This window comes from Otolemur garnettii, unplaced genomic scaffold (genome assembly GCF_000181295.1).
Source record: "Otolemur garnettii isolate 467f Iridium unplaced genomic scaffold, OtoGar3 scaffold00013, whole genome shotgun sequence".
In the NCBI taxonomy this organism is placed as follows: Eukaryota; Metazoa; Chordata; class Mammalia; order Primates; family Galagidae; genus Otolemur; species Otolemur garnettii.
In genome coordinates this window covers 27541260-27553344 of record NW_003852408.1, presented here as the reverse complement: position 1 = coordinate 27553344, position 12085 = coordinate 27541260, and the positions used below count along the sequence as shown (strand labels likewise).

The following is a 12085-nucleotide window of genomic DNA, read 5'->3' as shown; positions in this document are numbered from 1 at the left end:
GTCATTAGAGCCAATTTGCAAATACTTATTTCAAAGGGGAAATCATATCCTCAGGTCTCTCTGAGATAGATAATCAGCTTTCCTTTTGTAATGCATAAAGCTAAGAAGACTGAAATAGGGCCAAATAAGTTTCCTAATAAAGAAATAAAAGAGCCACAAGTTAAACCCAGAGAAATATCACAGACTTTCCTATGTAGAGTAAAATGAGTGTATTACCTTGTTGGACTCTTCCAACTGAGTGCCTCGTTTCCAGGCTTCTGAGAAGATGGAACTCACGATGCTCTGGGAGCGAACATGTCCTGCTGGCTGGGTATCCGAAACACCACTGTCAGACTGATTGGAGTGATTTGACTGAGACTCTGTTTAAAATAGTTTTTAAAAAGCCAATTAATTGAGTCACTATTCTAACAATAGGAATATATCAATTTATATCTTTTACACAGGTCAAATGCTATGTAGGACAGTAATAAGTTTCTTTTACCCAGGTCATTTCATTATAAATACAGCTAGTACTTTCCACTAGAAAACTTCCCTTGAAGTTAATAGGAAAACTTAGATTCTTGGTATCTTCACAACCTGATTTCGTGGCTGTGTGAATTCTAGTCCCAGCAAGTAGAATAATTAATGAACCATCAGGAGAGGACTGAATTCTTTTCAATCATGTTTTCATTTCCTGAGAATCAGTATTATTATAATTTTTTAAAATTTTATTTATTTAAGACAGAGTCTCACTATGTTGCCCTCAGTAGAGTGCTGTGGCATCACAGCAACTTCAAACTCTTGGGCTTAAGAGACTGTCTTGCCTTAGCCTCCCAAGTAGCTGGGACTACAGGTGCCCGCCACAATGCCTGGCTATTTTTTTGTTGTTGTAGCTGTCGTCGTTGTTTAGCAGTCCCAGGCCGAGTTTGAACCTGCCAGCCCTGGTTTATGTGTCTAGTGCCCTAACCACTGAATCATCATTTTTAATATTCCTCGTTCCACGCCATCCCAGAGTTGTAACTGTGAATTCAGACCTGTACACAATGGTTACCTCCTTTTCCCTGAAATTTGACTCCTTTGCAAGACGTGTGTTTCCTAAGGATTTAAGTATTGGCCAGGTAGTACAGCAGCCATGCTATATTCTGGCTTCCTGGCAAGGCACAGTAAAGTCTGTAGGGGAGCCAGGCCTGGAAGGAATGGCTGTGAGGACACAGTCTATCTCTGACTGACATCGGGCAGGGATTGGGCAGGATTATTTCACTGGACTCCTGATCAGGAGAGGTAACCATGTGGACACACCTAACATGATGCATGGCATCTCATGGAGACTCATGTTATAGCTGATCTCATCTACTTTGTGATGGGTGGTTATCATTCAACCTGATATTAAGCAAACAAATCAGCCAAATTAGCCAAAGTAATCAAAGATAATGGCCACAAGGAAATCTAAACCTGTAGTGTTTTTTTTTTTTGCAACAGTCTCACTTTGACATCTTCAGTAGAGTACTGTGGCATTATAGCTCACAGCAACCTCAAACTCTTGGGCTCAGCCTCCCGAGTAGGACTTGGGACTACAGGTACCTGCCACAATGCCCAGCTATTTTTAATAGACCTGGGGTCTCACTCTGGCTCAGGCTGGTCTCCAACTCCTCAGCTTAGGCGATCCACCTGCTTCACCCTCCCAGAATGCTAGGATTACAGGCATGAGCTACCTCTTCCCGCTTAAACCCGGCTTAAACCCATACTCTCTTATATAAAGTGAAAACAATATCCTTAGGACAAGAATAGAAGCAGCATAAGATAAAACCTACTCTGTTTTCTTCTTTCTTGATCACTTAATAGCTGACTAGTTTTTAAAAAATTACAGGTTCACCAATCCTCCTCATCTATCATCCATAGTTAACAACAGCGTATAAGACAAGAGGCTGGAACACATGTATCCTGGCACTCTCTTCAATATATGACTTTAGATTTACACTAAAAAATCTGCTTAATACTTTATACAAATTATGTGAATGATGTTGGAGAACGAAAAAGCACTATACCTATACTCCATCATAATGTGTGAAGGCACTTGATTTCAGTACTATAAAAGTTTTTTAAAAATACTACTCATCTTTGCTCAATCTTCTATTCTTTAATTTCCTTATCTAAAATCCTAATTGCTATGTACTCTTACCTTGCCTATCCTAATCCATGTTCAGGAAGGTTCTCCTCCCACCCTTTTTTACTTTATTATTTATTTTTTTGAGACTCAGTCTCACTCTGTGCCCTGGGTAGAATGCCATGGCATTACAATTCATGCAATTTCAAATTCTTGGGCTTAAGCGATCCTCCTATTTAGGTTGGTCTTGAACTTGGTGACTCACCTGCTTCAGCTTCCCAGAGTGCTAGGATTAGTGAGCCACATGCCCAACCGTCCCCATTCCCCCCACCTTTTTTTTTTTTGAGACAGAGCCTCAAACTATCCCCCTAGGTAGAGTACCGTGGCATCACAGCTCATAGCAACCTCCAACTCCTGGGCTCAAGCGAGTCTCCTACCTCCGGCCTCCCAAGTAGCTAGGACCACAGGCACCTGCCACAACGCCCAGCTATTTTTTGGTTGCCCCCGTCTTTGTTTTGGTGGGCCGGGCTGGATTCCAACCTGCCACCTTAGGTGTATGTGGCTGGTGCTCTAGCCACTTGAGCTGTAGGCGCCAAGCCCACTCCCTTTTAATAAATAGTTTTCTTAGAATAGTTTTAGATATCTACATATCACATACTTAAATATCAGAATATTTGAGCAGTTTTAGCACAGAATTCATACACACCTGCCATCCTGTTTATTCCATTACTTATCTTGGTTTTAAAGGAATTCTCTTGGGGGAAAAACTGTCCTCTTTTAATTTTACTTCCCTTTAGTTTACCCCTAATTAACATGCTACACTACTATTAACTGAACTCCATGCTTTATTTTGATTTCACTAGTTTTTCCCTAAAGTCCATTTCCTTTTTCAGACAGAGTCTCACTCTGTCACCCTTGGTAAAGTGCTGTGTTGTCATAGCTCACAGTAACCTCATATTCTTGGGCTGAAGTAATACTCTTTCCTCATTCTCTCGAGTAGCTGGGACTACAGGCACCCGCCACAGTGCCCAGCTATTATTTTTTTAGAGACAGTATCTTGCTCTGGTTCAGGCTGGTCTTGAACCTTTGAGCTCAGGCAAACCACCCACCTTGGCTTGCAAGGAGACAATATCCTTAGGACAAGAATACAAGCAACATAAGATCAAACCTACTCTGTTTTCTTCTTGAAAGTTTTTTTCAAGCTTTTTTCTTCTTGAGAGTTTTCTTACTCTCCCAGAGTGCTAGGATTACAGGCATGTGCCTGGCCCCAAATGTCCATTTTCTGATTCAGGATAACACATGATAGTCATCATGCGATGTATGACACTTTCCTGTTTTTGATGACTTTTAACAATTTTGAGGGATTCCTGGTCAGGTACTTTATGGACTGTCTCAGTTTTGATTTGTCTGATGCCTTTCTCTTGATTAATCATCTGCAGTTACGGGATTTAGGGATGAAGTCTACAGAGAAAAAAAGCCATTCTCATCATATTATATCAAGGTATCTGTAATCAGTATGACTTATTACTGATATTAGCCTTGATTACTTGGCTGAGCCAGTGTTTGTCACATTTCTCCACTGTGAAGTTACCCATTCTGCTGTCTGAAAGCAAGTTACTAAGGACAGCCCATGCTGGAGGAGCAGGATGTTAAGTTCTACCTCCTTGAAGGCAAAGTATCTATAGAAATCACCTAGAAATCTTCTTGCATGGGAGAGCTATCTCTTCTTCCCACTTATTCAATAAATTATAAGTAACTCATGGGTATTTATATTTTATAATTTGGGCTATAATCCCTACATTATTTACTGTATTGCTCAAATTGCTCCAGGTATGGCCACTTGAGCTCTTTCAGGTTGGCTCCTGTGTCCCTTTGACATACTTCCATTGTGTTTGTTTGAATACTCTGTTACTCTCTGATGTTATGAGATGCTCCAGGCTTATCTTGTATATATTCTTGCCACAGCTCTATAATCAGCCCACAGTTTCCCTAAGAGCCCTGTTCCTTTTTCTAGTATTAAAAACCATGATCTAGGCACTGGGGTGTCAGTTCTTCTAGGCCGACAAACCTGTGTATGTGTACATTCTAAATTTGTTTTTACTTCTTTAGCAATGAAATGGAGTCATAAATTTTTTTATTCATAATAAAATACTATTTAAAATAATTATTTCTTTCATCACATACAATGTGAGAACAATTAAATTCTGCCTCTAGGTGACAAGGATAGTGTTTATGAAACATTCTCAAGTGAAAGAAGCATTTATCTTAAGGTATAATCATGGCACACTAACTTAAAAGATGTGGGAATCTGAAAATAAGCACCTTTTGAGTATCAGTGGATTTACTGTGAAATTTTCAGTAAATTTAATGAATTGACTGGCTTTCTTTAACTGTGATGCTGAAGCACCTCCAGATGTTTCCATTTCCCTAAAATGTGAGGAAATCTGTGGGGAAGGAGGGCAGCTTCATCATGGATTCTAAGTATAAAGACCCTCTCCAAGCAACTTTTAATCTCAAATTATGCATCAGTACCGTGTTTCCCCCAAAATAAGACACTGTCTTATACTTATTTTTTCTTAAGAAGGCAAACACTAAGGCTTATTTTCAGGGGATGTCTTATTTTTATTAAGTATAATACAACAATCTACATTTAGTCAAATACAATTAAGTCGTCTTCTGGAACCTGACCGGGGGAGCTGACCTTGTTGGTGGGGCTGGCGCTAGTGATGTGTGAACTCCTTTCCCCTAGCCGTTCGCACGTGTGCAATAGGATGCCTGTGACCGTGGTTACCACACACACACACCCGTGCAAGTGCAAATGGCTCGGAGAAAGGAGCTGTGGCAGATAAAAGGTATTCCAGTCTTCTTTACCACTCCGCGCCAAAATGCATGGCCATGCCATGCAGGTATGCTGCATAGCCATGCTCATCACTAGGTCTTATTATTAGGGTAGGGCTTATATTTAACAAATGCATAGAAATCCTGCTAGGGCTTATTTTGGGGGTAGGTCTTATTTTTGGGGAAACATGGTAGTTGTTTTTTAGCAGTGTCACTTTGAATAAGCTTTGTAAATAACAAAGAATCCTGACTTTGTAAGTCTATATACTCATTTTTCATTCAAATACATTTGTGAATTAGCCCATGATATTGTCCCTTCTAACAATTAAAAAGAAAAAAGCATCAGGCCAGGAGCAGTGGTTCACACCTATAATCTCAGCACTTTAAGAGGTCAAGGTAGGAGGACTATTTAAGGCCAGGAGTTTAAGACCAGTCTGGGCAACATAGCAAGATGCTGTCTCTAAAAATAGTAATACTATAAAATTTTTTAAAAGTTAGTCTAGCATGGTAGCACATGCTTATACTCCTACCAGGAGTTAAGAGTGTACAGTGAGCTATGATGATGTCACAGTGCTCTATGATGGGTGACAGAGCAAGCCCCTGTTTCAAAAGGAAAAAAAAAAAAGCATCTTGCTGGGCGGCACCTGTGGCTCAAAGGAGTAAGGCTCCGGCCCCATATACCAGAGGTGGTGGGTTCAAACCCAGCCCTGGCCCAAAACTGGAAAAAAAAAATTAGGTATTGCTCTGGTTTTCAAGAATCAAGCTGAAATTTTCAGGTCTACTATCAGTCTCTACAGAGACACTCATATTGGCAGGAAAATAATGCTTTGAAGTATTTTGAACTAACTACCTGGGATGCTAGAAGAACTGGATCCTGATTTAATGCTGGAGCTGGATAAGGAGGTCCAATCATAAGCTGACTCTGTCCTCTTCAAGGCTTCTTGATAGTTCATGTAGAGCTGCTTTCCGTACTGAACAAAAGGAGGAAATGGTGACATTTGAACTTTACTAGGTATTATACAGAAGGATGAGTAGAAAGTGATACATTTTGTTTATAAATTCATAACAATTAAAATTTGTATTAAAATCAATACTTATAACACTGTAGAAATTCTTTTAATACCAGTAAATTTTAATCTATTCTTATTTTTCCTAATTTTTAGAGAAGCTACAAGAACTCAACACATGATTCTGATTATGTTCATTGTAAATATAAATGTATTATTTTCTTTTTTCTTTTTTTTTTTTTTGGAGACGGAGCCTCAAGCTGTCGCCCTGCGTAGAATGCTGTGGCATCATGGCTCACAGCAACCTCCAACTCCTGGGCTCAAGTGAGTCTCCTGCCTCCACCTGCCAAGTAGCTGGGACTACAGGTGCCCACCAACGCCTGGCTATTTTTTGGTTGCAGCCACCATTGTTGTTTGGCGGGCCCGAGATGGATTCGAACCCACCACCTTAGGTGTATGTGGCTGGCGCCTTAGCCACTTGAGCCACAGGTGCCGAGCCAAATGTATTATTTTCAAATTCTTGAAAATTCTTGGTCCAGGGTCAGCTTCTTAGCACTTTTTAGGATATTCTTCAAAATATAGTGGGTAATGATCATGACTTAAAGTTAATTTTTAAAAGATTTATGTGGTTTTGGCAAAATTCTGCTATAAAATAACCATATAATACCTTCTCCAAAGCCAAAATAAATCACTTATACACCACACAAACTTTTGCCAGAAGTATTATTCCACGGATACCAACTGTTAAGAGTTTTATCCCTATCAATAAGCAGAAAAGACAACATTTAAAACATGAAACTTAGGCCTGAGAAAACTATACAGTGGCAAAATTATGAACATGAAACAATCAGAATTGTCATAATAATTAAAACTATAGCATTAAACACTTCATTATTCCATATATCATATTAAAAGGAAATCTACCTTTGCAATTCGGATCCCATTGACCCATTGATGGAGAGTTCTCACATCATCACAACAAAGATATTTAATATACTGAGATTTCTTCTGGATCTGGGGGTGCTGCAAGAGTAAAGGCAAAATCCAACTAAGTCCCTTGGAGAACTAAAGAAAAACAAACTATCAAAGCCGAAACATATTCTTTCAGGTTACAAGTCATTAATATAATGTCCAATTTATACTTTTTTTCCCCCAAGACAGAGTCTTACTCTGTTGCCATTGTGTCATAGCCCACAACAACCTCAAACTCCTGGGTTGGGCAGATCCTTCCCTTTCAAGTAGCTGCCCACCACAATGCCTGACTGGTTTTTTTTCCTAGTAGGGGCAGGGTCTCACTCTTGCTCAGGCTGGTCTCAAACTCTTGAGCACAGGTGATCCAGAGTGCTAGGATTATAGGCTTAAGCCACCATGCCTGGCCCAATTTATACTACTTTTTTTTTTTTTTTTTTTAAGAGATAGAGTCTCACTTTCTTGCCCTTAGTAGAGTGCTGTTGCACTCTACTAAGCTTCTGGGCTTAGGTGATTCTCCTGCCTCAGCCTCCTGAGCAGCTGGGACTACAGGCGCCTGCCACAACACCCAGCTATTTTTTTGTTGCAGTTCGGCCGGGGCCGAGTTTGAACCCACCACCCTCGGCATATGGGGCCGGTGCCCTACTCACTGAGCCACAGGCGCTGCCCCCAGTTTATATTTCTTATAAAATTTTATATTTATGTTTAAGGCTAAATAAAATAGTCTGTAAATATTTTTACAAAGTAAATGAGAAAGAAATTTGGATGTTAAAATAAAACTTCATATTATATATCTCAGAGACACAAAATCCACATCAAAGTTTACAAAGTCAATAGAATTTTTATCTGTAAGAATATGAAAAGGGAAAACAATGTTTGATTTCTCTTTGAACCCACTAAAACCATGAATTCAAAAGACTCCAACTCAGAGAGAGTCCTGTCTGGAGGTAAATAACAGCATTAAACACTTGGCATACAGAGCACAGACACAGCATCTAGGACAAGGGTTCACAGTGGTAGAGGTAAATGAGTGCAGCTCCGCAGGCCCCTCCCTCTCCTAAAGTGCAGAACCACAGCACATGCCCTTTGGGATAAGCAGCAGCTTTCAACAACATAATCAGATTTACTTTTCTCAATCCCCTGTACTTTTCAGTTGAGGCTTGGATAGGGGGATGACTGTCTTGACTTTGGCTATAGGAACAAGTTTAAGGTGTCTGCACCCCACTGGGCCTCAACTACTAGTTTCTTGGGAAGAAAAGCCCTGATCACACTTGTTCTAGATGTACTGCCTTACGATTACTACTTCCTCTTTTAGTTATTCTGGAAAAAAAATGCTGTATTTTGGCTAGATATTTTAAATTTATGTTCATTTATAAGAAAGAAAGGAACTATAAAAGAATTTAGTTTTCCAGAATTCCCCAACAACATTAATTTGTTGTAGAAACCTATAAGACCAATAAAAATAAGCAATTTGAATCCATTCTCAATTCAGCAAGAATAGGTGAAAGGCTGAAGATCACTCTGGTCTACAGAGAAAGAAAAAAATGAAGTCCATTTATTCTATTTCAGTCTTTGCTTTACAGAGCTTAGTTCCTATAATAACATTTAATACCAAAACCAATTTTCTTGCTGAAGGCTACAGTCAGTTTTAAACAAGAAACCCTCCATAATAAGAGGTTAACAAAACAATATCTAACAGCTTTATCTCCTGACAAGACAAGTCCTCTCTTGGAATATGCTTCATGTCCACATAGTATATCACATTATAATAAACAGCCCTGGCAATCTTGAAGAAGCAAAGAAGAGTAGGTAGAGGAGTGTTTATTTTTCTGTAGGAAGGAGTGCAAGAACTATTTGCCAGATACTTCAATTAGGTTTTCAGATACAGTGATGAGCAAAACAGAAAATGTTCTTGACCATACAAACCCACAGTTTGTGCAGAAGATAAAAACAGGCTGAGTATAAAGAGCTTTCTTAGTATTGCCAACTAGAACTTAAGAGAGCATTCTCCTGCTTCATGGAGGCTCTGCCAATCAGGCAGGGTTCAGAGATCTGACCAAGCTGCTACAGATGGCTCCCAGCCTTCATCACCACGCTTCCCTGCACGGCGATTTACAAACTACTCTTGGCTGCATGGGTGTTCACCTGCAGCAGAAGCCCTGGCTGAGTGTGCATGCATGCTTCTATTCATTCTCTACATAAAGTGTGTGCATGGAGTTGGTTTGTTTTTTTTATCAATACAGTACCAGGGAAAGTCAAAGAGGAATTATCCTCTATCTTTCTCTCTTCATCTAACTCGGGAATCCAGATAATAATACACTGAAGAACAGTAGGTATAATTATCTGAGTATTTTTAAGTATCAGATTACTTGCTACTTTAAAATTTCTTTTGGGGCTGGGCACTGTGACTCACCACTGTAATCCTATTACTCTGGGAGGCTGAGGCAGGTGGATCACCTGAGCTCAGGAATTCAAGACCAGACTGAGCAAGAGCTAGACCTCCAACTCTACTGAAAACAGAAAAACCAGCCAGGCATGTGGCAGGCGCTTATAGTCCCACCTACTTAGGAGGCTGAGGCAAAAGGATCACTTAAGCCCAAGAATTTGAGATTGCTGTGAGCTATGATGCCATGGCACTCTACCCAGGATGACAGAGACGCTGTCTTAAAAAAAAAAAATTGCTTTAAGACCCTAAAAAATTATTTTATCTGCTACATAATAAAGGCATTCATTACTTTCCTTATGGTCATCCAGGCTCTGTACCAGCAACTCAGGAAACTGCCTATTCTACTAATATTTTATTAACAGTGGCATTTACTGAGCACTTACTATGTACCAGACACTATGTGAAACATTTTATATATACTAGCTCTTTCAGTCCTCATGGAAATCCTCTGAGTTACAAATTAATATCTCGGGGTTCCAAGAAGAAAGTAAGTCAAAGAGGGTTAAGACTACATCCAAAGTTCCTCCCAACATGAAAGAACGAGAGTGTGAATCCGCATGCTCTCATTGCAGAGCATGTGATTTTAACTACTTGGTTGTACTACTGCCTTATTAAAATCTCCCTCCTCTAATGTTGCCTCTTTTTTCTCCTAGCATATTATGGTACTAACTACTTTAAAAACTACAGAAGGACTAAGAGGAAGTGTATTAGAGGCATTCATTGCTAAAAACAAGAAGCTCAACATTTAAGTCTCTTAAAGACTCCAAAAAGAATAGATAATGATATTGCTCCCCAAACAGATGAGGAGCTATTAAGAAAGGTCATCGTTTCATTTATAAAATGATGTTGATGTGGAAAAACTTGCACTCTCTGATAAAAGGTAAACAATTTTAGAATATAAACCTTCAATAATAAAATAAGAAATTCTGTATTAGTATTGTGCTATCAGATTACTTTTCTCTTTATGCCAAAAATTAGGTTTAGATAGATAACTTCTGTAACTCTGTTAACTAAAAGAGATGCTCTAGGGCTGGGTGCAGTGGCTCATGTGTGTAATCCTAACACTCTGGGAGGCCGAGGCCGGTGGATTGCCTGAGCTCACAGGTTTGAGACCAGCCTGAGCCACATAAAATCCTGTTTCTAAAAAATAGTTGGGCATTGTGGCAGGCACCTGTAGTACCAGCTACTTGGGAGGCTGAGACAAGACAATCACTTGGGCCCAGAGTTTGAGGTTGCTGTGAACTACAATGCCACAGCACTCTACCAAGAACAACAAAGTGAGAATCTGTCTCAAAAAAAAAAAGAGAGAGAGAGAGAAACAGAGATGCTCTAAAATCACAATCAAGTGCCAAAAGAAAACAAATGAATTATACTAACTACCTACTTATACTCTGCAAGCACATATAGCTTGATTCTCTCAACTGGCATACAGAAAATTAATTAGTGAAACTATAGAATATTAGTAGAATAGGCAATTTCGACCCTATTACTTCCATGATTATCACATACAGTATATTTATTTTAGTAACAGTGCTCGAAAAGCTCATGTTCATCTTCCATCCCTAGACACAAACCACTTTCCCTTCCCACGTACCATACTAAAATACAGCCATGCATCACATGATACCATTTCACTGATAAGACTGCAAAAAGGACATGATCCCATAAGATTATAATGTTGCATTTTAACTATACCTTTTCTATGTGTTGACACACAAATGCTTACCATTATGTTACAGTTGCCTGCAGAATTCAGTAATGTGCTGTAAAAGTTTATAGTCTAGGAACAATAAGCTATCCCCTATATCCTAGATGTGTAATAGGCTGTCCCTTAGGATGGAGTGTCATGATGAGATCATAGCTCGCTGTAGCCTCCAACTCATGGTTTTTTTTGTTTTTTTTTTTTTTTTCCAAACAGTGTCACTATGTTGCCCCAGACTAGAATGCTGTGGTGTGGCAGCTCACAGCAACCTCAAACTCCTGGGCTCCAGTGATCCTCTTGCCTCAGCCTCTGTAGTAGCTGGGACTACAGGCACCTGCCACAATGCCTAGCTAGTTTTTCTATTTTGGTAGACATGAGGTCTCACTCTTGCTCAGGCTGGTCTTGAATTCCTGAGCATAGGTGATCCACCTACCTTGGCCTCCCAGAGTGCTAGGATTATAGGTGTTAGCCACCGTGCCTTGTCAACTCCTGGGTTCAAGAGATCTTCCCACCTCAGCCTCTTGAGTAGGTAGGACTCCAGTCACACACCACCACACCTGGTTAATTTTGAAATTTTTTGTAGAGACAGGCTCTTCCTATGTTGCCTTAGCTAGTCTTGGCTATTTTTTGTTGTTGCAGTTTGGCTGGGGCGGGGTTTGAACCTGCTACCCTCTGTATATGGGGCTGGCACCCTACTCACTGAGCCACAGGCACCACCCAGCACAAAAATATTCTTAACCTAGGAATTCTATAAATTGCAAAAGGGATTAAAATAACAGTGAGTGGTCATAATTAATATTGATTATAGCAGATACTGTTTGTAGGTGCCTTTCCTATAGCTATCTCCTCCTCCCCACTTTTCTGGCAGAGCCCCACCCCTTGCCTATGTCCCTCGGTGTGTGAATTCTAACTAGTCTAAACTAATCTCTGTGGTTTTGTTCCCTTTCCAGTGATTGGTTAGGAATGGGAAATGTACTCTGGGATAATAGGAGAGGGCTATTGAGTAGCTTCTGGGAACTAGTTCCTTCCTCTTAAAAAAG

General features: G+C 39.9%; 1 protein-coding gene across 2 annotated transcripts in view; it reads right to left on the bottom strand.

The window, feature by feature from the left end:
- RAPH1 (Ras association (RalGDS/AF-6) and pleckstrin homology domains 1) overlaps positions 1 to 12085 on the bottom strand; it is an 83816-nt gene that overhangs the window by 5948 nt on the left and 65783 nt on the right. For both annotated transcript variants that reach the window (XM_003785013.3, XM_012802205.2), the window contains 3 exons: positions 6853 to 6951; positions 5772 to 5892; positions 217 to 359 (listed from right to left, as the gene is read on the bottom strand). In XM_003785013.3, the coding sequence (XP_003785061.2) occupies positions 217 to 359; positions 5772 to 5892; positions 6853 to 6951 (363 nt within the window). The remainder of the gene's footprint in view (positions 1 to 216; positions 360 to 5771; positions 5893 to 6852; positions 6952 to 12085) is intronic.